Below are 23,921 nucleotides of genomic sequence, written 5' to 3' on the forward strand. Positions count from 1 at the left end.
GAGTTTGTGTTCCACAGGAGCTTTGGGAGGCATTGTTCTCCATACTTCTCTCAAGAGGTTTAAAAGATAAATTAAATACAAAAGTATTTAAGAGCTCAAATCAGTAACAAAATGATTGTGTAAGCTTAAAACTTATTAATACATTTAAACATAAAAGATATGAAAATCTGCCTCACAGGTACTTATTTTCCAAGACCCAAATTGAGAGCTCTGTTTTTTACCCCATGAACCATTGATGATGTCATCCATTCTACTGTGTAGGAAACCCAAAATCCTAAACTAAAGACTAGTCAAACTAAATATTTTTTTTCAAATCATATATATTTATGATTATAAGAAACCAAACAAATACTCTGTTAGTGATTTAGGATTTTAAAAACTTTTTAAATCTTGAATTTTTCTGTACAGTTTTAATTTCTTAGTGTCAGAGGTTGGGATTTCCTACTGAAAAGCAGTTACCCTGCAGAAGAGTACTCACTAGTAATAAGTAGTTAATAGGTATAACATGGTGGCTTCATAAAAACAAGATAATCAATTCCAGCTGTTTTTCTATTTAGTCATCCTTAGGATGCAAAATCAGGGACAGGATGAATTTACACAGTTAGCACGTATTGTGAAAAAGAGGAAAAGCAAGCAACTTATCAATTCATGGTGAGAAAACTACATACAATACACTCTCCCTTCCACCCCCTTTCTTGTAAAGAACTGACTAACACGGCTACCACTGAAACCTGACTAAATCAAAGTTTGGGAAGAAAGGAATCTCATATATACCATATAGCATTTACCTATCCCGCAAGGATACCGCATGTAACAGTTTTTACCAATTTTGCTTGTTCATGACAGAAAAGTAGTAGTTAAATGAGAAAAATAACACACTGTGTTTGAGACTCCAAAAATAAAATATGCAAGAGAGGGAAAGGTCTTATTCAATTTTTGGCATCATTGTGTTAAGTCAGTTTAAGCCAAGAGAGGTTGGTGTTCCTCACTGCCTGCCGATACTAGAAAGTTTACATACTTGATTATGTGTGGTTTTTTTCCCCCCTTTGGAGGAAAAAAATCTGTGCGAATTTTAGGGGAAAAATCTTTACTTTGCTATGCAGAAAAGATTGTTCTGTTAACAGCTCATCAAGAAAAAAGAAAGATAAACAGGATTAACTGTTTACTTTGTGAGGAGAAGTCTGGTTGTTTTTCAGAAGAAGAACACAATGTACTGTTGTATCTGGTTTCCAGAGTGCTGTTTATCATAATTCCTTGTGCTGTGGTTGGTAGAGTGCTGGGAAGGCACTCCGCCCACTCACAGCTCGCTGGCTTTCTCTCTCCCATTGAGGCCTCACTACAGGATTTTGCGATTGAGTGAGCTGTCCTGTATGATCTTTACTGCCTGTCATGAGCTGACATTGACCTAGAATAAAATAGCAGGGGCCATTTCCTGGAATTCTCAATGGACTGCTGAGAATTGCTACCATAAGTCTTGTAAACAGTCTATACACACACACTCTCCCTCACATACGCACACCTATGAAATTGAGCCAATGAATGAGAGCAAAGAGAAAAACAACCAGGGGTGAAAAGAAACATCAGAAACCTCAAGGAAGAATTGAGTTGTATTTTTGCCTATAAAGGGTCCCGAGAAAGCCCTCACTTGTGATTTTCTTCTTCGCTGGTTTTTTTCTGCTGCTTATTTTGATGAATAATAGATACAGATTTTAGTATTGTTTCAGTAGGGTGACGTTACATTAAAACTGTAGAAAGAATTTCTTCCTGAATGAGGCTCCATAAAAAACTTTGCAGTGTTATATTTCACTCACATTACGTGTTCACTGAAGCAATAAATGTTTTATTTATCTCTTTTGCTTTATGTTACCAAGAGTACATTTTGAATGCCCTATCACTCTTCAGAATGTGTGCTGTTCCCTTTCTTTGTTATTAAAGGTCATTTTGTATTGTATTTTATATATTCTTCTTACAGCCCATTCATAGTCTGTGTCTTAAAAATGAATCCACTATATCCACAAATGATACACCGTTGAAAGAGTCAGTGAGGCCACTAGTATTGCTACAGCATTCTTATTTTGTTTCAGTGGCTACAATATTTGAAAAGTGCTTGCCATATGTATTATTAAAGGTACTTAAGTGTTCTCTCAATGATGCTGCTGTATTTCAAAAAGAATGGGCTTGAAAGCCTTTCACTTACAAAACTGCCCTTAATTTAAATGCAAGTTTAGTACATGAAGGGCTTGCAGCAGGGTATGTCTTTCTAGGTACTTACATTGCCTCCATCCCCACAGTATCTGTGCTCTTCCTGAGCATTTATTCTCACAACACTCTTGCGAGGGAAACGTTTCTATTCTTATGTTGTAGACAAGAAACTGAGTCACAGAGGGAATGTGACTTGCTGAGTGTTAAACAAACAACCTGTGCCAGAGCCAGCAGTTCAACTCTGATCTCTTTGGAATTGAGGGCACCCATCAGTGTGCAGAACAGAATCCTCTGTTAGCTCCCCACTGAAAAATGTAGTTGAACGTTCAAACATTAAAAACAAAAAAACAAAAAAGCCCTTCGTATCAGTCTTATGTTGGTATGAGCCTACTCAGATTCATGGATAAAAGTGCTATTTAAGTGCCATGATGATGGTGATTGTATGTTAAATTTAGAATGTGATCTTCTTTTGGAGATTTCATATCACCCTAGATGGGTGGTGTTCATCTGAATCTGTGGCTTTCTTCACCATAAAGTTTTCCTGTTGTTTAGTAAATTATTTTCTGTAGAAAAATGTTACCCTGTTCTAAGCTGATCCATACTAACAAATCAGGTAATTGTTACGAGACTCCATATGGAAGCTCTCCATAATTTAACATTACAGTATATGATGGGAGTCTGCATTTACTACTTTTTTTTTTTTTAACTGCATTCTACCTATAGTTTACTGCCGCAACAGTACTGGTGGCAGCAATTCTGAAACAAGGTGAAATGGTCTCATGTTTATTTACTTATATATACCCAGAATGCTCTTCTTGTTCTTAGTTATTTTATAGCAGTGCTGATGCCTGCACTCCAAAAACAAATGGAAATGACTGAAGATGCTTATGGATGTAGTTTTTTCTCATTGTATAATTAAGACTTTACCCTGGTGACATATTCAGCATGGATCCAGGCAAATTACAGAAAGCTTTAAAATAATTCTCTCTCTTTGGTCCCACTGGACTATTTCTCCTGAAACTTCATCCAAGTTCTGAGATAAACATTTGAACAAATAACTGTTTTCTTTACCCCTGCTAGCCCCAACAGCTTGCTGGAACGTTTGTTTCTATTTGATGTAATTTTTTTGGCTACAACTATTAATAGAATTATTTCAATATTCAGGAGTCCAAGACAGCCAAAACAACCAGAAAAATGTAGAAAATATTTCCCAAATGCATCTCTGAAAGGGTTTGGAACTGTAACTTAAGCTTGTTATTGAACTTGGGTAGATAACAGGAACGTTTTTTTATCATTTGTAAATGAATGTATGTTTGTTTTTTAAATAAAAAGGGATCTGACAAAACTCAGTTACTGGGTGACTGGGCAATAAACTGGCAGATGAAATTCAGTGTTGATAAATGCAAAGTAATGCACATTGGAAAACATAATCCCAACTATACATACAAAATAATGGGGTCTAAATTAGCTGGTACAACTTAAGAAAGCGATCTTGGAGTCTCATAGACTTTAAGGTCAAAGAGACCATTATGATCACCTAGTCTGACCTCCTGCACAATGCAGGCCACAGAATCTCACCCATCCACTCCTGTAACAAACCCCTAACCTATGTCTGAGTTATTGAAGTCCTCATTGTGGATATTTCTCTGAAAACATCTGCTCAGTGTGCAGCGTCAGTCAAAAAAACTAATAGAATGTTAGGAACCATTTTAAAATGGATAGATAAGAAGACAGAAAATATAATGCCTCTATATAAATCCGTGGTGTACTCACACCTTGAATACTGCATGCAGTTTTGGTTACCCCATCTCAAGAAAGATATATTAGAATTGGAAAAGATACAGAGAAGAGCAACAGAAATGATTAAGGAGAGTTTATAAAGACTTTTCAGCGTGGAAAAGAGACAACTAAGAGGGGAAATGAAATCGTGACTGGTGTGGAGAAAGTGAATAAGCAAGTGTTATTTCCCCTTCACATTACACAAGAACCTGAAGACACCCAATTAAATTAATACACAGCAGATTTAAAACAAACAAAAGGAAAAACTTCTTCACACAATGCATAGTCAACGTGTGGAACTCATTGCTGGGGGATGTTGTGAAAGCCAAAACTATAATGGGGTTCAAAAAACTAGAAAAGTTCTTATCTGTGAACATATAAAAGAGAGACAAACGTCAGGAGTTTAAGAATTACAGGAAAGTGAATTACAGAGAGTGTGGTTCAGTTAATTTAAAACAGTGCATTGGTGCTTTATTAAAAAAAACTGCATAGGAAAAATGTATTCTGTTGAAAATGATCATCCAGTTCAAGTTCTGGAACCATTGCTTGTGTCCCTACAAATATAAATAGTCCATTTCTGTGCCACATGCTGTCCATGGCCTGTTGCCTATGTTCAGCTCTCACCAGATATTTGGAGTGTTCCATGTTGACTGGGAAAATTTAAATTATTGTGCAGCTCCAGTCATGTGCATGTTTGGCATTAACAACATAGCCAGGCCACCACATGGCTCCTGCAGGCCTATTCCTTCCTACAGAAGCAGTTTTTATCAGCTCCTTTTCCTCAAGGCACAAAAGCAGCAAAGAAGGCAGTGGAGGAGTAACCTGGGTAGAAAAATGGAGAAAGGAGTCAGCCAGGACAAGGTCATAAAAGTCTTTGTAGAAGATATATTTAATTTTCCAGGTTTGAGCTGCACTTGATGATTCTTTGAAGTGGGAAAAAAGGCCATTTTTTTGAATACTGGCCATTAAAACATAAGTAACTAGGTAAATGCAATAAATGTACAGAACCTGTGATTTTTGGAATAAGGACACTGCAAAATGTATTTACTTTGTTTAAACTTTCTGCTGTATGTATGCATGGTGAGAAAGTAATTGCTAAAAATGTTTTAGTAAAACTTTTGGAGGTCTCTGCTGCATATTTGTTATTTAGGATGTTATTTCCCTGGCCATATTTGGTGTACTGGCTGGGGTCCTGGATTTTATTCTCAGCTGAGCTGCTACCGTGCTGATTTGTGGACAGATAATTTAAACTCTAGGCATCAATTTCTCCATCTATAAAATGAGCACACTGCTATTTACTCTCCACTATAGAGTTCTTTGAGACCTGTGGATGAAAAAGGCAGTTTGGTAGCTAAGTATTAATAGTATCTTCTTTTTTATCAGTATCCTTCAAATTGTAGTTATTGCTGGTCTATAAAACATCCCTGCCTGTGGTGGCAACAAATGATGTGCATTTTAAAGGAGAACAGAACAGTCTGAGTCTGCGGTGGCAATAATACAGTAGAGATATACTATTTAAATGGAGGCATTAAGCAATTTGTGGTCCATTGAATATGGTATTTTGTTTTTACAGGAAAATCCCTGTGTTGTTACAGGATAAACAAGTGGATCATAGTCCCACAGTGTGTTCAGATCTGTAGGGTTGCACCTTTCTAATTGCTGGTAACTGGACCACTGCCCCGCCTCTTTCCCCAAGGCCCTGCCCCTGCTCTGCCTCTTCCCCCCAATGCCCTGACCCCCATCACTTGCTCCTTCCCCCCCCCCCCCTTTTGAACCCCTGTTGCTCACTGGATCATCTCCACCTCCTTCCTCAGCTGTGCTTCCTCTGCTCTGGTACTCGGAGGGGAGCTGTTGCAGCCTTACAAGAAGGTGGCCCTGGCTGAACAGGGGCTGGTGCAGATTAATGACCCAGCGCCTCCCCCTGCCCTGCAGTAACTGGACTTTTGGCATTCAGTCTGAACACTGCCAGGTGCCCTTTTCGACCAGACTTTCCGGTTGAAAACTGGGCACCTGGCAATCCTAAATGGTACCCTGACACAGAAGCCAAAAACCAGACTGTCTGAGTAAAACCCGGATGGGTGCCAACCCTATCTATGTGTCTGGCTCTGATTTTTCCAACAATGACAGATACAATTAGTAGAAGGACTGCTTCATTTGCACGATGGTGGGTGGCTTCTTGTGTGCATGTGGGAGGTTCAGTTAAGTTAAATCCAGCTTGGGTTGTGTCCTGAAGGTTACAGTGTGAATCTAAACTATGTTTACAGGAGTTAAGGAGCTCCACCTTGAGACTTGACTAGACAAGTTGCTGAATTGGAATTGTGTAGGCAGAGTGTTGTGCCTGTGGTGACTGAGAGAGAGGGGAATGTTTTTAGGTGTGCTTTGTCTCTGCTAGGAGCACTCAAAAATAGATAAGAAATTGTAAAGATGCTGCCCATAGGAGCCAGCTGAGGTCACTCAATTAGGGTGAACTGCAAGCGGAATGAGGCAGACAAACCCCAAAAGCTGGTGGATATTCCGGTACTTAGATTTACTAAGCCAGCACAGGACAGCTTCTGTAGTACCTCGCTGGTTACTCAGAAGTCCAAACAACACAATTCCCTTAAAGTACCCAGTCTCAGGCCTCCATCCAGACACACATGTCAAACATATGATGATAAATTCTGAAAATCATATTTCATCATATAAAAGATTATTCCAAATCCTCCTGATTCCAAAGGACCAAGCCCCACACTCAGGTCAAATGATAACTTATATCTTACCCAAAATACATGCTTGTAGTCAATTCTTGTTAACTAAACTAAAATTTATTAAAAAAGAAGAGAGAGAGTTGGCTGAAAGATCAATATACATACAGGCTTGAGTTCAATTTCTTGAGGTCCAGATACATAGCAGAGGTGAGCTTGTAGTTGCCAAAAGTCCTTTTAGAAATAGTCCATAGGTTATAGTCCAATGTCCATATTCAGGGTGACTCCAGTCAGTGACTGAGGATCTCAATCCTTATGGCTTAAGGTTTCCCCCTCTTGATCTGAGATGGGTTTGGGTTTGGGTTTCCCCCAAAGCAGATCTGAGATAAAGAAGTATCATGTCCCAGGATTTTTATACATTTCCTGCAGCTTTTTGGCCTGAGGAAAAATAGGCTTAACTTTCCTTCTCCTACACATCATGGCAATTAGCACAGGATAATTTATCCATTAAACAGTTCAGATACAGGTTACCACAACCTTCAAAGAGATACATAGACAATAATACTATTTCTCTCATGTGTCTTCCTAAATATTAATATAAGTATTAATAGCGTAGCTGAAGTTGATGTATCTTAGGTTGATTTACCTGGCCGTGAGGATGGCGGCGCGTCGACCACTGCTGCTCCCCCGTCGACTCCACTTCCGCCTCTCGTGCGCGGTGGAGTTCCGGAGTTGACGGCAGAGCGATCAGGGATTGATTTTATCGTGTCTACACTAGACCTGATAAATCTATCCCCGATAGATCCCCAATAGCTCAATCACTACCTGCCGATCCAGCGGGTAGTGTAGTCATACCCTTAGTTAAGTTCTATTTATGACAAATCTGCTGCATATTTCTACAAGATGTGGAGATGGGCAACTGCAGCATCTTCATTCAGTGCCGCCTTGCTCTCCACCCTCAGTCCTCTCCCCTCATCTCCTCCTACGCTAGGCATATTGTTCAATACACTGTTCATCTCACTGGCAGAAATGGTGGAGGTAGTTGTCAACTGTGGAATGATTAAGCACAAGTGGGTTCTACTCATGCCCATCCTTCCAGAAGACTTAAGTGCAAGATACGAGGCAGCACCATAGATGTATGGTATGTTTCACGTATAATTAAAAAGAAGAAAATGGAGTTTTACTCCTTCACTGTGAAGGATGTCTAATTAGGAGGGGCACAACAGTTCAGTCCTGTAATCATCTTCGCATTTCCAGTGGGAAATATTTAGTCCTTAATATTACTTCAGTCATAAAAATAATGCAAAGTAATAAACCTCTCCTACTCCCTCCCCCATCCCCCAGGGCTTTTAGAAAATTAACAAAATCTTCCCAAGGTTTAAAGTAAGACTCATTGTGTCCTTACATTTAAAAATAAGTAACTGACTAAGCTCTGCTTCATTTCTTATCATTCCCTGCCCTTGCCCCCTTTCCTCTTATCAGTGAGTCAGACCTCACTTCTTCCTTAGTTGTCTTCTCTCACACTCATCTTCATGCTGTCTCCCATGTCACTCTCTGGGATAGAACTAACTCTCTATTCAGTCTCAACAGGAGTCTTTTTTTTCCACATCTCTCCTTTAAATTCAGTACTTCTGTAGGGCCACAAATCCTAAACCTTATGGACTATTCTAGTGCATTCCTTTTATAAGAATCACATCTGTCCCAAATGATTTGATTTTTATAAGTGGTTGATTCTTGCAATTGGAGTATTTTAGTTAGTATAAGAATGATTTTGTCCCAGTGGATTTGATCACTATGTGCAATTGATTCTTCTGTTAGTGAGTCTTATAAATTGAGTGCACTGTATTTTGAAAAAGAGGATATAGGCCCCCATCCCCACAACACACGTACAGACACCATTGATTAATAGTAATGTTTTTTCTTTTATATTAGTTCAGGAATATGTATAGCAACAAACAAGTGTTAAACATTTATTTTGAAAATGTACAATATTAGTCAAGCTGTTAATGCATATTGTACTTTATGGAGAGATGGATTTGTGGTAAATACATTGCTGAATTTTCATAAATGTGTAATATAGTCTTGAACAATTAGATTTTGGATTATATATTTGGTCTCTTGTAATTTAGATTTCAGATTTGTTCCGCATAGTGATTCCAAAGATAAACTGGTATAAATTGTTGCTTAATTTTGTATATATTGTTTGATTGAGAACTAAGTTTTGAATGCATCTGATGAAATGTGGGCCAACATTATAATATGAGAAAATGATGCAAATTCAGAATTTATTTCAGAAAACTAAAGTAAGTAGAATCCTCTGTAAAGCATAGCTGCCATGAATCAACATCCTCAAGGAGCCACTAGGCTGCATCCATTCATGGTGGTGCTGGTAATAGTGTATGAATGGATCTGTAAGAACTGAGCCAGCTGCATCTGAAATGACTTCAAGAGTTCTATGAATACGTTTCTGGGTCCTGTTGTGCTGCTAGGTCGTTTTTGTTGTAGGAGTGAAGAGGAAAATTTATTGTCGTTAATTAGATAATTGTAGCATTAGACTGATTTTCTGTCCTTGCACAGTGAGATGCTGGGTCTATGATCAATACAGTCTCAGGTTTTTTCATTATATCACTTGTACTTGCAAAAAGGTTTTAAGGAGGTGAATATTTTTTGTGATGTCCTCAGTGGTGTTAGTCTGTGATGTTCCTTGTCTTGAGTTCCAATCTGGAATTCAGTTTTGCACATAAATTGATGTGCTAATCTCAGTTTAGACTTCTGTATACTAGGGTAATCCCAAACACTATTTAGTAGCCCCAGCATATTTGTAATAACCCACATGCCCACTTGCACACATTCTCCCAATAATGCAAAATCAATCACATAGGCATTTGGATTAGACTCATGGTGAGCAAAGATACTATTTGTGCATCTCTACTGTACTGGTAGATGCAGTACTATTGTGGATTGGATTGTTGGTGTTATAGCTCCAATAGTACAATTCTCCCACCACCATTCCACATCCATCATTGCTCATGCAGCCTGTCTGGTATACTTTATGCACTTGACTATACATGGGTCAAGTTTGCTAGAAGCCACTTGTCTGTAAAAATAACACTGCACACAATGTGGGACTCATTTGTGCACTATATTGTAATGATCAATTTCTTCAGCAGCAACTGAGTTCATTTTGCTTCAGCCACTAGACTGTCTTAAGCCACTGGCCTTAATATGAGCATGCTGCCATTTGGCCTGATGCTGACTTGCAGGCACTGAAGTAGATCTCAAGAAATGAGAATTTCCAGTGCTTCTTAAAAGAACATTGGCATCACCAAGTGTCTGAGTAATAGCTGAGATGGACCTCACTTGGAGTGGCAAGCAAGTTCTGTGAAAAGAGTGACCCGTCGATAAAAATAGGTCCAGGGTGAAACAAAAAACTTATCTGTTTTTTGATAGGCTGGACCAAGTCCTTGGTATGCAGCCCAATATGCTTCTGGGTAGCGTGGAGGCTCCATGTATAGCATGAGTGAGAGATGAAGAGAAAGCTGATTCCATGGATCCAGAGGGATGAGGAGCTGAACTAAGATATACCTGACTCTCTCTACCATTCACTGGTTGCAGTCCTTTCTCTGTGATTGGATCTTTTTAAAATGGGTTTGTGCTCTACCAGTGGAGGATCTTCGAGAATGGTGCTCACATGCTTGACCTACAAGGAGATTTCACAGGAAGCCCCTCTAAAATCTCTTGAACCAGTGCCTGCACTTTTAAAATTTATCTTAATTCTACCTTCTGTCACACCTCTCTGTTTCCTCCAAAAAGGAATCAAGTGTCTCTAGATGTTGGAGGCATCTACGCTGTCTGCAAGGGTGCTCTGTAATTCCTTTCCATCTTGAAAAGTCTCCTTGCTCAATCCTCCCGCCCCCCCACCCGCCGAGCAGTGAAACCAGTTTCGTATCCAGCAGCCCTGTTCACCCACTCTTCTATGACTCATACTATTTTAGCTGCTAATCTCTGATGTGGAACCTTGTGATGAAATACCTTTTTGAAAATCTAAATATACTTTATCCACTGACTCTCTCTTATATACCAGACAGTGATATTTTCAAAGAACTCTAGCAGGTTAGTTAAACATGACTTCCCAAGCTTGATTCCATGTGGGCTGTCCTTAATCACACTGCTAGTTTAGGGGTACTCTTACCACATCTCTGAAGATCGTTTCCAACTGTTTCTATACAACAAATGTTAAACTCACTGATTTATAGTTCTCTGTTTTGTTTGTTTGTGTTTTATTCATTTATTTAAATAATTGGGTTGTGTTTGCCAATTTCTAATCCTCTGGATCACTCTGATTTCAATTAAATTAAAAAAATGTATCCCACGGTTTCCTTTTTCTTGACTCTTGCTCATCTCATCAAATCCAGTGTTTTATTTAAGTAGATCAAATATATAATCAGCTGTGTTATCTGTGTATACCATCTATCAGTTCTAGAAGATTCATCCCCGCTTTGGGCAGATCTGTACTCTTTCGTTATAGACACAGGAACAAAGTTTTACTTATCTACTGTTTCCTAATCTCCAATGTAAATCCTTTAATTCCATTTTCACTTGTTCTCCATAGCTTTTATCCTTTGTCTATTACAAATATATTTGAAAAAATCTAGTGCTATTGTTGTTTTAATGTATTTATGCACAGTGCTTTAAAAGCATTTTAGGCTAATTCCTACTCTGAGGAACTCACAATCAAGTTTTCTGCAATTTATCTGTTTCGTAATTGTGAGCAATTTGCTAACAGAGAAACATTAAACATTGTTTTGCAGATTATGCCTCCTTGTTCAGGATGCCTATGGAATGTTCAGTGAAGTGCAGTTGCAGACCCTCTGTTCTTCAGAGGACATTGAACAGCATAGCAGGAGATGGGAAGGAAAATCCTGCACGTTAGCTGGAATAAGAATTTTGCAGAGAACCACAAGGGGAAGGTGAGAACAATTTCCTGAAAAAGTATGATGTGTACTGTGGCAGAGGTGATGTAATTTTATTTAGTTAAGGATCAAGATACTTTGGAACACAAAGCAGACTTTGTTTGATCTGGTATATAATCACCATTTGTAGAACACCATGCAGGTAGCAAAGCAACAAAGAAAAAATATAATATTTGAACAGCAATACTCAATCAGCATAAGCAAGTTTAGATAATATTAAGTATTTCCCAGGAAAAGGGGTGGAGGAGGAGGAGAAGCAAGCTTATTACTGTTTACATTACGTTACAAATAGTTTTCCTCACCTCTAACAAGATTCAAAGACTCAAAAAGACAGATCTTGTAGGTAATGTCATCCATCTCCTTCCCATTACAGGACTGGTCTGTACAGTACATTTTCTACAATTTTGTCCAGTTTGGTTTAAAATGTCTCAAGCACTGCAGTTTCTTTTAGTATAAAAAGGCCTTTTCAGTTTTGCTTATGTTGCTTTGAAAGGGGTTTAAGCAAAACCGGGGGGGAAAATCCTATTTTCAGTCCAGAATAAGCATGTCCACAATGAGAGTTATTCCAGTATAACTATATTGGTTTAACTATACTGGTAAAATTATACCAATATAACTGATAAAACTTTCTCATGTAGATAAGCCCTAAGAAAAGACTGTAGCAAGAAATCTGGAATACAAAATTAATCTATGGTACCTGGCTTAGTTTTGCTAATTGTGTGCAATTTGTTTTATTTTTCAATGTAAATGTCTGTAATCAGTTACAGAAAACTTATTTTAATGAGATTTATTGTTTTGTGGAATAGCTTCTCAAGGGAAGTGGTGTAAAAGTGTCCACAAGGGGACATATGCCAATATATCAGTTTAAATTCTCACTCTATCTTATACCAATATAACTTTCCCATGTAAACAAGTCCTTAGCATTAGTGCAGGTACAAATATTTTTGATGAAACTTTTTTCTGTTGAAAAATGACTTTTAGTTGAAACTGAAATGTTTCATGGAAACATCCGTTTCTGCAACAGTTTTGTTGAGAAGTTTTCTCAGATCCAGCTCATGAGAGATTTTAAGAGCTTTCAAAATGTCTAATTTTCATTCTGTATCAAAATAAAAACATATTTTGAAACACTGAAATGTGTCATGAAATAGAATTGTTGTTTTCTGGCCAGACTATTTAATATAGTGTTCTGCATCTGCACTTGAAACGCCTTTTATCCCCTTTTATTACTCTGTACCTGTTAGTGCAGTATTCATTTTTGGATCATCTACTTGGATTATTTATGTATCTTAAAGAACAAACGCTTCTCATTATTCATAGCTCATTATTTTGATTTTTTTTTTTAGAAGTTACATATTTTCCAAAGAGATTATGGCTTTGGAATGTTGGATACAAATGTAGCCTTATAACTGGCTGTTAGTCAGCACTGCCTAGTAAATAAGAGACAGACTTTTAAAAATTTAAATTCTATTTCAAAGCAACAGTTACTCACTTCTGACTGCCCTGAGGAGGGTCAGGCAATACAGTAGAGCTGGGGGAAATTTTTCTCTCACAACTGTTTTTCACTGAAAAATGCAGATTTTGGTCAACCAAAACAGTTTGCAAATTTGGATCAATTTCAGCAAATTATTTGTCAGGAAAAACAAAAAAAAAAAAAACCAAAATGTTGAAGCAGCTTGTATAGTCATCTCTGAAATGAAATGTTAAGATATTTTGTTTTAGAAAAGTGTCTTGGTTTTGAAATTTGCTCGGTATTGTTTTAAGTTTAAGAACCTCAAAATGAGCACAGTATTTCATTTCAGGTTGACCTAAACATTTTGGGTTGACCAATAATTTTTTTTCCAGATCTGCACCCAAACCAAACATTGTTATTCAAACAGCCCTCCTATGCAGTGCTTAAAACACTAGTGACTGGTCTGGGCTAGTGCTGCTGGAGCTGCATTGGTTCTAATAGGAAAGGAATGGGTTATGTAGGGAGGTGGTGGAATCTCCTTCCTTAGAAGATTTTAAGGTCAGGCTTGACAAAGCCTTGGCTGGGATGATTTAGTTGGGGATTGGCCTTGCTTTGAGCAGGAGATTGGACTAGATGACCTCCTGAGGTCCCTTTCAACTGTGATATTCTGTGATTCTATGCAGAAGGCTAATGGAAATCCAGGGATAGCTAACATGATTTGCAACATGGTTTCTCTGTCCAATGTTTAAATTATGCTTTATTCCAGCGGTTCTCAAACTTTTTTTGCAGACCCCCAAGCCAGCTTCTAATTTTCCCTGGGGGTGCTCAACCCCAGCTCAGCCCCAGGCCTCGCCCCCACTCCACCCCTTCTCCCAAGGCCCCACGTCCACCCCATCTCTTCCTGCCCCTGCTCCACCCCTTCCCCACCTCTTTCTGTGCCTCATTCCGCGCTACTCTCCCTCCCTCTCAGCACCTCTGGCACACCACGGAACAGCGGTTCCACAGCATGCAAGAGACACTGGGAGGGACAGGGAGGAGTTGATCAGCGGGACTGGTGACACTGGATATGACTCACGGACCCCTAGAGGTCCACAGACCACAGTTTGAGAACCACTGCTTTATTCTAAAAATTGTTTCTTTACATTCATGTTTCTGTCATCTGTGTACCTAGCCATGACTGTTTCAAATGCTGCAGGAAATGCCAAAAGGTGACTCTTAAGGTGCTGGTTTCAGGAAAACCATCAATGGATTCTAAAATGGGTGTAAAGGAATAAAGTATGAGGAAAAATATTTTTTTTCTCTCTGTCTCCCTTCACCCTTGGGGCATGTGAATCTGGAGTAAGCCAAAATGGGTGATAAGCTCCAACATGTCTCTGTTGTCCCACAATCCCAAGGACTGGAATCTCACTAAATACTCAGAATGCTCTCTGGTCCCTTAGCGTTGGGTATTTGGTAGAAAAGATTTTTATTACAGTCTAATAAGCATGTGCTTACTTTTAAGGACCAATATGTAGCCTAGGTTCAGAAGGCAGTAAAGAGTATTTTAGACTCTGACCATAGACTGACTAGTCTGAACGAATTCTGGGGATGGTGGGCCTGGCACATTAGGGTGGGGCAGAGGGAACCATATTCCCTTCTGTTAGGGGACACGAATGCTCTGGAAGAGAAAGTGTCTGAGAGCTCACACAAATGAGTCATATCCTGACCCACAGCAGCCCATGCAGAGCTTGACCATTGGGATTATGATGGTTATTGCTATAGGGCTGCAGTAATCCCCATGCAGTGCCATTGTGGGGGAAGAAGTTGGTTACAGGGTCTCCCAGTGTTTGTTTTTTGAAGGAGGTCACTGGGGGCTCTCTCTCCACTTCTCTGATGTTGGGGTTGAGGTGTGCCTTTGGTTCAAAGGACAATCTAGGGCTGTGCAGTTCATTTAGGCCCTATTCTAAAGCCCTTTGAAGTTAATGGAAGGATTCCCATTGGACTGGTTTCGGATTTGGGGCCTATTGTCTGCAAAGAACACATTCTGCAAGGCTCTCACAGCAATGAACTCTTTCCCGTCAGGACACTAAAGGAAGAAATGTCTCCCCTGACATCATTGTCCAGTATCTGTCTGCCCTGTATGGCAGATTGATAGTGTGAAGTCACAGAGAAGCTGTTGTGACTTGCTCAGTTTATACAAGTCATTACTGTAGAAGCTGGATTAATAGCATGTGGTTCGGTATCTGTTTGCTGACCATCTTTTTCCTCTCCACTATTCTCATTCAGATTAGTCCACCAACCCTCCCTGCACCTCTCTTCCCTGACCTGCACATTTTGCATCAGCCTAACAGATACTAAAGTATATGCATATTCTATTTTTCTCAAACCACCCCTCCCCCCACTTGCTAATCTTATACATTTTGTCTCTTGGGAAAGGAGAAGTGAGATTGCCTCAGGTTTCCTCAGGGATGTAGATAGCAATTTCCACCTCCCCTCTATCGTATACTCCACATTTTCCAAGGTAGCTTCAGTATGATTACTAACCAAGTGGATACAGTTATGGGTAAAGATTGAGTAGTGTGTTCAATAAAAGGTCGCATGAGGGGGAAAAATAACTTGCAAATTGCCTATGAAGTGCTTCCTTACTGGAAGTTAAATTTGTATGCTGCGATGTACATGGTGCTTGTCTAGCTACGCTTATAGATTTCTCTGTGTTGGTAGTTTAGTTCTGATTAGTGTTGGAAATAAGGTGTAAATTTTTAATAGTGAAGGTAATTAGTCTTTGGAACAATTTGCCCATGGATATGGTGGATTCTCCATCATTAACATTTTTAAATCAAAATGGGAATTTTTCTTTTAGAAAGATATGCTCTAGTATAAAAAGAAATATTTTGGGGAAACTCTGTGACCTCTGTTTATCAGAAGGTCAGACTAGATGATCAAAATGGTCACTTTTGGCCTTGAAATCTGTGAATACATACAATAAATTCTCCTTTAGTAGTTTATAAAGCTTTTTACCTGGTCAGGGAGGCACTAAGTGACTTCACAGTGACAATTCCAAAAGCAAACTATTAGTTCTTTTTCAAGTAGTATCCTTATGGATTCTCCACTCTAGGTGTGCATGCCATCCATGCACTTTTGATCAGAGATTTCTCATCTGTTTGCCCTGTGCACGGATGTTACTCGGTCTTGTGATCCATGCAGTTGTGATATAACACTGTATGAGCTGCAGGAAGCAATGCGGACTGGAGGATGTGCTGGCCACCGCTTCCCGCAGCCCCCATTTGCCTGGAGTGGCGAAATGCAGCCACTAGGAGCTGCGATCGGCTGAATCTGCGGACACGGCAGGTAAACAAACCAGCCCGCCAGGGGGCTTACCTTGGCGGGTCACGTGCCAAAAGTTGCCAATCCCTGCTGTAGGGTATACCCTGCTAGAAGGGGTACAGAGGAACATTTAAGGAGTGTGCAGTAGGGCCGAGGCTAGCCCCTACCAGGGGCAAGGAGGGAACACCACTCAGCTGCACTCTGTCCCCAGCCCAGCTCCAGCCACAGCTCCACTCAGCCCCCTGTCCACCTCCAACTAAGCTCAGCTCAGCCCTCATCACTCTCTGCCCCCAGACCAGCTCTGCCTCTAGCCCCAGCTCCTCCTCCTCCCCAGCTCTGCCTTCAGCCTAAGCTCCTCTGCTGAGCCAACTGAGTGTAGTAATAGAGGAGTGGCGTGGACAGATTCCATTACTGGTAAGGGGGGGCACAACAGGAAAAGTTTGGGCACCACTTCTATAGAGGCCCCTTTCCAGAAGTCTCTGAAAAGATGGATACCACTCATGAGAGACAACCTCAACCACCATCCATGCATGCCTCCACCACGCCATATGCATCACCTCAGGTACTCTTGGGCAGCCTATCACCATCAATTTTCTAGGGTCTTAAGCACCACCCATCACAGAGATAGACAGCCTTCGTCACCTTCCTCTATAGGAGTCCGGAACCTCAGGGAGAAACCTGTGAGAAACAGGAAGCTAGAGCTGATGAAGACATCTCTCCACTGGCCAACATCTCTTCTTTGTCACCTAATGAAGGAGTTATGCCACTTCCTCTGTCCCTGCCAAATGATTTTAAACAGTTTCAGCAATTCATCAAGAGAACTGCGGACTCTACCTCCTCAAGAGGGATCCGCAAAGAACCATATCATAAGCTCCTTGACATCATCCATATAGCTTCATCTGCTGCATTGCCTTGCCAGTTACCTTTGCAAGGTCCAGCAGGGCCTCGTTATCTGGTACGCCCCGGCCTCAGTTCCATCTACATGCAAGAGAGTGGATAAGAAATGTTATGTCCTATATAAAGACTCACACATTTTATTTTCTCATCCCTCTTCTAACTCTTTGGTGGTTCATGTGGTTAATGAATGTGGAAGGTAGCTCCACGCTAAATATTTGCCCTGTGACAAGAATCATAAGCACCTAGACCTATTTGAAGAAAAAATCATGTTTGTCAGCTACTTTGCAATTCAGAATCGCCACTACCAGATATTAATGGCTAAATATGATCATACAAATTATTCCAAGCTGAGTTCTTTCATTGAGCATCTACCAACTGAACATACCGAGCAATTTCAGGCAATTATTGCAGAAAACCAGTGGCTCACCAGAAGATCTCTGCAGGCCTCCCTCGATGCTGCTGATATTGCCACACATTCAGTCTCTACAGCTGTAGTTAGCAGGTGGGCCTCCTGGTGACAGCTTTCAGGATATCCAAAGGAGGTCCAGAATATGGTTGAAGCCCTTCTTTTTGATGAGGTATTAAACTGTTCGGCTGCAGCACGGACAAATTGCTACACACGCTAAAGGACTGCAAGGCTACTTTGCATTCTCTCAGTGTCTGTACACCTGTCCACAAGAGAGAAGTTTACTAAAACCCAGACAGTGGAAAAATCCTGTCCGCTCAATTATCGAGCTCCCAGAGATCATACGGATCTCAACACAAAAGTTACCTCTCTTCTGCTTGCCAACTCTCTCCTTCCCCGTTCCTTTTCAGGGACCCCTCTCATGAGAACCAGCTTCGACAAGAAATAGACTCTCTCTTACTCTTGGGTGCTATAGAACCAGTTCCCAGGCAGCACAGAGGGAAGCAGTTTTATTCCAGGTATTTCCTGGTTCCAAAAAATAATGGTGGTGGGAGACCCATCCTAGATTTAAGGTTTATATGAAGGTTCAGAAATTCAAAATGATGATACTTGCAGCAGTAATTCCATCACTGGACCAAGAGTATTAGTTCTCAGCCCTACACCGTCAGGATGCATATTTCCATATAGTGATCCACCCATTTCACAAACAGTTCTATCTTTTACTGTTAGACAGGACCATTTTCAGTACAGATTGCTCTCTTTCAGCCTGTCATCTGCCCCAGGGATCTTTTTGAAGATTATGTCAGTAGTAGCAGCACACCTCTGCAGAAAAGGAATTCTGTTCCCTTACCTACATGATTGGCTTCTGAAAGGTCACTCCTTGGATGTAACCTCACGGGCAACTTGTGTCGCTGTAGACCTCATCATCAACTTGGGCATACAATTGAACATTCAGAAATCCACCTTGACTAGTGCAAAAGTTAGAATTCATAAGCACTTATCTAAATTCAATAGAAGCAAGAGCCTGCCTCCCAATGTACAGATTCATTGCCATATCCAATATAGTACAATCCAGATCAGCCCTCAGACCACAATCAAGAACTTCTGGGGCACATGGCAGCTGGCACTTTTGTTATAGACCATGCAAGACTCTGAATGCATTGCCTTCATGAGTGGCTCAGAACTGTTCATTCACTGAACAATCACAGTCTTAACTACACTACTGTCCATACCTACCTGTGTGAAGGAATCACTCAGTTGGTGGAAATACCCTCAGAATATTTGTGCATGAATCCCTTTCACCCACCCACCCCCAACAGTGTCATAATGATGGATGCATCCCTGCTAGGGTGGGCAGCACATCTGGACACTCACACAGCCCAAGGCAGGTGGATGCCTCAAGACACCACTCTGCACATCAACCTCCTGGAACTCAGGTATGCCTGTCTCCAGTTTTTATCACTAATTAGGGATAAACACACAAAGGTCCTGATGGATAACATACCATGTATGTTCTATATCAAGTGACAAGGAGGGGCAAGATCCCCCTCTCTGTGTGCTGAGGCTGTCAAGCTTTGCAGTCGGTGCATGCCCAGTCAGATTGCCATCACAACAGCCTACCTTCTAGGAGTTCAGAATGTGATCGCAGGCACACTCAACAGGCACTTCTCATCATACTACACCACATATTCCAGCAATGGTGCACCCTGCCAACATACCTATTCACAATGGCAATGAACAAGAAATGTGCCCAGTTCTGCTTCAGAGATGGGCTGGATCTCCATTCCTTGGGGGATGCCTTTCACCTTCAGTGGTCATTGGGTCTACTGTATGCATTTCCCCCAAAACCTCTAATATCCAAAATTCTGCTCAAAATAAAAAAGGACAAATCCAGTGTTATTTTAATAGTTCTGATCTGGCCCAGACAAACATAGTTTCCTTACCTGATTGTCATGGTATAATTCCCCACTCTGAACCTTAGCGTCCAAAAGATGGGGTACCAGCATGAATTTTTCTAAGCTTAATTACCAGCTTAGAACCTGTAGCACTGCCGCCAACCAGGAATTCCAGTGCCTGGTACACTCTGGTCCCCCCAAGACCTTGCCCGGGGAACCCCAAGACCCAGACCCTCTGGATCTTAACACAAGGAAAGTAAACCCTTTCCCCCACCGTTGCCTCTCCCAGGCTTCCCCTCCCTGGGTTACCCTGGAAGATCACTGTGATTCAAACTCCTTGAATCTTAAACAGAGAGGAACATGCACCTTCCCCCCTCCTTCTCTCTCCCCCTCCCAGACTCTCCCTGAGAGAGAAAGTAATCCTAACACAGAGAGAAAAATAACCTCTCTCTCCCACTTCCCTCCTTTCTCCCCACCAATTCCCTGGTGGATCCGGACCCAGTCCCCTGGGGTCTCACCAGAATGAAAAAACAATCAGGTTCTTAAACAAGAAAAGCTTTTAATTAAAGAAAGAAAAAACAGTAAAAATTATCTTCGTAAATTTAAAATGGAATAGGTACAGGGTCTTTCAGCTATAGACACTGGGAATACCCTCCCAGCCTAAGTATACAAGTACAAAGTAAAATCCTTTCAGCAAAATACCAATTTGAACTCCTTCCAGCCAAATACACATTTGCAAATAAAGAAAACAAATATAAGCCTAACTCGCTTTATCTACCTAGTACTCACTATTCTGAACTTATAAGAGCCTGTATCGGAGAGATTGGAGAGAAACCTGGTTGCACGTCTGGTCCCTCTGAGCCCCCAGAGTGAACAACAACCAAAAACTAACAGCGCACACAAAAACTTCCCTCCCTCAAGATTTGAAAGTATCCTGTCCCCTGATTGGTCCTCTGGTCAGGTGAGAGCCAGGCTCACTGAACTTGTTACCCTTTACAGGCAAAAGGGACATGAAGTACTCCTGTTCTATTAACCCTTAACTATCTGTTTATGACACTGATAAAGCTAGCCATTTACTCACCAATCACTCTCCAAGCCATTCCTAATCTCGTTTCCTAGGTAGGCAGGAAGATCTTTCACCCCAATTTTGGACTTCTTCATCTCAAAGCATGGCTGGTAGATGGTCCATGGGATTAGAAACAACCTGCTCAGAGGAAGTAAAGAGAGTGCTATTACACAGCAGAAAACAGTCTGCATGCTACATTTGCTTACAAAATTGGACAAGATTTGCCTGCTGGTGTGACTTCAAACACATTCCACCAACAACCTCATTGCTGCCAGGTCTACTGATCTATACCCTAGAACTAAAAAATAGGAGCCTGTCAGTGAGCTCCATTAGAATCCGCCTGGCAGCTATCTTGGCTTTCCATTCTCCAATTGAAGGTTATTCCAGATTTGCCCACCCAATGACAATGAGGTTCCTCAAGGGGCTTGGAAATATTTTTCTGCCAGTCAGGAGTCCTACTCCAGTTTGGGACCTCAGTATGGTCCTTAAATGCCTTTCAAGATCACCATTTATACCAATGGCTACCTGCTCGCTGTTCAATTTATCAATTAAAACAACATTTCTAATAGTCATCATTTTGGTTCGATGCATTGGGAAAATAGGGGCCCTTATAGCATTTCCCCTCTTTACAATATTTTTCAAGGACAAGACCACATTATAACCACATCCCAAGTTTTTAACCAGAAATATCTTCTGAGTTCCATGTTAACCAACCCATTCACCTTCTGATCTTCTACCCTAAACCTCACCTAGGCAAAGAAGAGGCACTGTTGTACATGCTTGATGTCAGGAGAGCCCTGGCCGCCTATCTTGACAAGAGTAGACCTTTCAGATGGATTCCCAAATTATTTGTCTCGATTTGCAGACAAAAAGATCTGCAGTCTCTAAACAAACACATTTCAAATGGATATCCAGTTGCATTAGTTCTTGCTATCAGTCTTGAAATATCCAAGCACCTTGCACATACAAGTTCACTCTACAAGGTCTATTTCTAGCTGTAAAGCCTTTCTTAAAAATGTTCCTATTATTGAAATATGTAGAGCTGTGACTTGTGTCTCTATGCATACCTTTGCTGAGCATCGTGCAGTAACTCATGACTCTGCTTTTGATGCTGCATTCAGCTTGACTATACTTTCTTGGTATTGGACTCAGTTCTGAAGCCCCCTTTGCTTAGATGGAACTGCTCCGTAGTTACCTAGTGTAGGGATACTAGAAGAAGAAGAAGAAGAAATGGTTACTCACTCTGTTCAGAAACCATGGTTCTTCGAGATGTGTCCCCCTATTGGTGCTCCACTACCCGCCTTCCTTCTCTGCTTCAGAGTTCTTTGCTAAAGAGCTTCTCAGTAGAGAAGGAACTGAGGCTGGTTCGCCTGCATAGTGCTATATAACGTCAGGGAGTGTGAGACTGAGTAATACGTGTAGGTGGGCCAGACACACATTGCTGTGAGAACTCTCCAATCAAAGGTGCAGGGGGCACAAGTGTAAGTAGCGTGCAGCACCCATAGGAGGACACATGTCAGAGTACCACAGTGACTACACAGGATGAGTAACCATTTCTTCTAGTTATTCTTTCTCAGAATATAAAAGCATAGTCAACAAAACGAAGACAAATTTTAAAGTGGTAAAAAGAAATACTTTAACATGATCCCTAACTAGCCTGGAAACTCGCTTTAAAAGATATAATTGATGCTGAAAGCTTAGCATGATTCAGAAAAGGTTTAGACATTTCTGTAGATAATGCAGACCTCCACAGTTGCATTAATTGATGGTGTTTGGGAAGAGACTTTTCTTATGGCAGTTTATTCCATAATTGTTCACTCCAGGGTTTCTTGCATCTTCCTCTGAAACATTTAGTCCTTCTGTCTGTGTCAAAAGCTGGATGGTGAACTAGCTGGTCCCATAGTCTGTTATGACAATTCCTATGTTCCGAAGTTGTTGTAAAGTTGACTCCATTGATGAGTGAAATCCTGGCTCCACTGAACTTAATGGGATTTTACCCAGTGTTTCTAAATAGAGCTGTGCAAAAAACTGGTTTTGGTTTTCACTGGCTGTTTTGAGGGAAAAAATCTTTTTGGGTTTACCCAGAACAAAAAAAACAAAATTTTCAGTGAGCCAAAAAGTGAGGGGAAAAAATAATTTTGGGTCAAACAAAACATTTGACCTAAAATAAAGTGTTTGGTTTAGCTTTTGTCTTATAAACTTTTTTTTATTTTTAATACAATTAATCTTTTTGTTTTGAATCAAAAAATCTAAATGTTTTATTTTGAAAATGTCAAAACAAAATATTTTATGTATTTATTTATTTTATTGCTGAAACAGTTTGGTGAATGCAACACAATTTCAGAAAATGTTTCAGTCAACCCGAATCTCCATTTTTCGGCTAAAAAAGTTTTGGCAGAACTGTATTTCTAAATCAGTATGAGCTCTTCTGATGGGAAATACTATAGAAATACAATGTATTTGATTATATCTGACCCTCTGTGATGAGCAGTTTATGTTCTGTATGAGGCAGAGGGCCAACTTCCTCAGTACCTGGGGGATGCTCGACCCCCCCTGCTCTGCCCCAAGTCCCACCCTCACTCTATCCCTTCCCCAAAACCCCACCCCCACCCCATTCCACCCCCTTCCCACACCTCTTCCTGCCCCTGCTCCTCCCCCTCCCCCCAGCACCTCCTGCACACCTCAGAACAGCTGATCGCTACTGGCAGAAGATGCTGGGAGGGAGGGGTGGGGCCCACCGGCGGGCGGAAGGGGTGGGGGAGACAGGTAGGAGCTGATCCACAGGCATGTCAGTTGGTGCTCAGCACCCACAATTTTTTTTCCTGTGGGTAGTTGGGACCTGTTGCATGAGGTCTTTTTATGTAAATTAGCTACAAGTGTTAGTATTAGTACATCACCTAGCCCCTCCTGAAATCCCGTGTGTGTCTCTCCCTTACCTTTTCTTACAGGGGCGGCTCTAGGCATTTTGCCAACTCAAGCATGGCAGGCAGGTTGCATTCGGCGGGTTGCCTGTGAGGGATCTGCTGGTCCCACGGCTTCAGCACGCCTGTGGGAAGTCCGCCAAAGCCCCGGGACCAGCAGGCCCTCCGCAGGCACGCCTGCGGGAGGTCCGCCAAAGCCGCGGGACCAGCAGACCCTCCGCGAGCAAGCCGCTGAAGGCAGCCAGCCTGCCACCCTTGCGGTGACCAGCAGAGCGCCCCTCACGGCTTGCTGCCCCAAGCACGCACTTGGCGTGCTGGTGCCTGGAGCCGCCCCTGTTTTCTTCC

General features: G+C 41.1%; 1 protein-coding gene across 3 annotated transcripts in view; it reads left to right on the plus strand.

The window, feature by feature from the left end:
* Positions 1–23,921, plus strand: part of SPIDR (scaffold protein involved in DNA repair) — a 322,336-nt gene that overhangs the window by 265,332 nt on the left and 33,083 nt on the right. For all 3 annotated transcript variants that reach the window (XM_050941943.1, XM_050941945.1, XM_050941946.1), the window contains one exon: positions 11,477–11,635. In XM_050941943.1, the coding sequence (XP_050797900.1) occupies positions 11,477–11,635 (159 nt within the window). The remainder of the gene's footprint in view (positions 1–11,476; positions 11,636–23,921) is intronic.

The sequence above is a fragment of the Gopherus flavomarginatus genome, chromosome 2, assembly GCF_025201925.1.
Source record: "Gopherus flavomarginatus isolate rGopFla2 chromosome 2, rGopFla2.mat.asm, whole genome shotgun sequence".
Classification (NCBI taxonomy): Eukaryota; Metazoa; Chordata; order Testudines; family Testudinidae; genus Gopherus; species Gopherus flavomarginatus.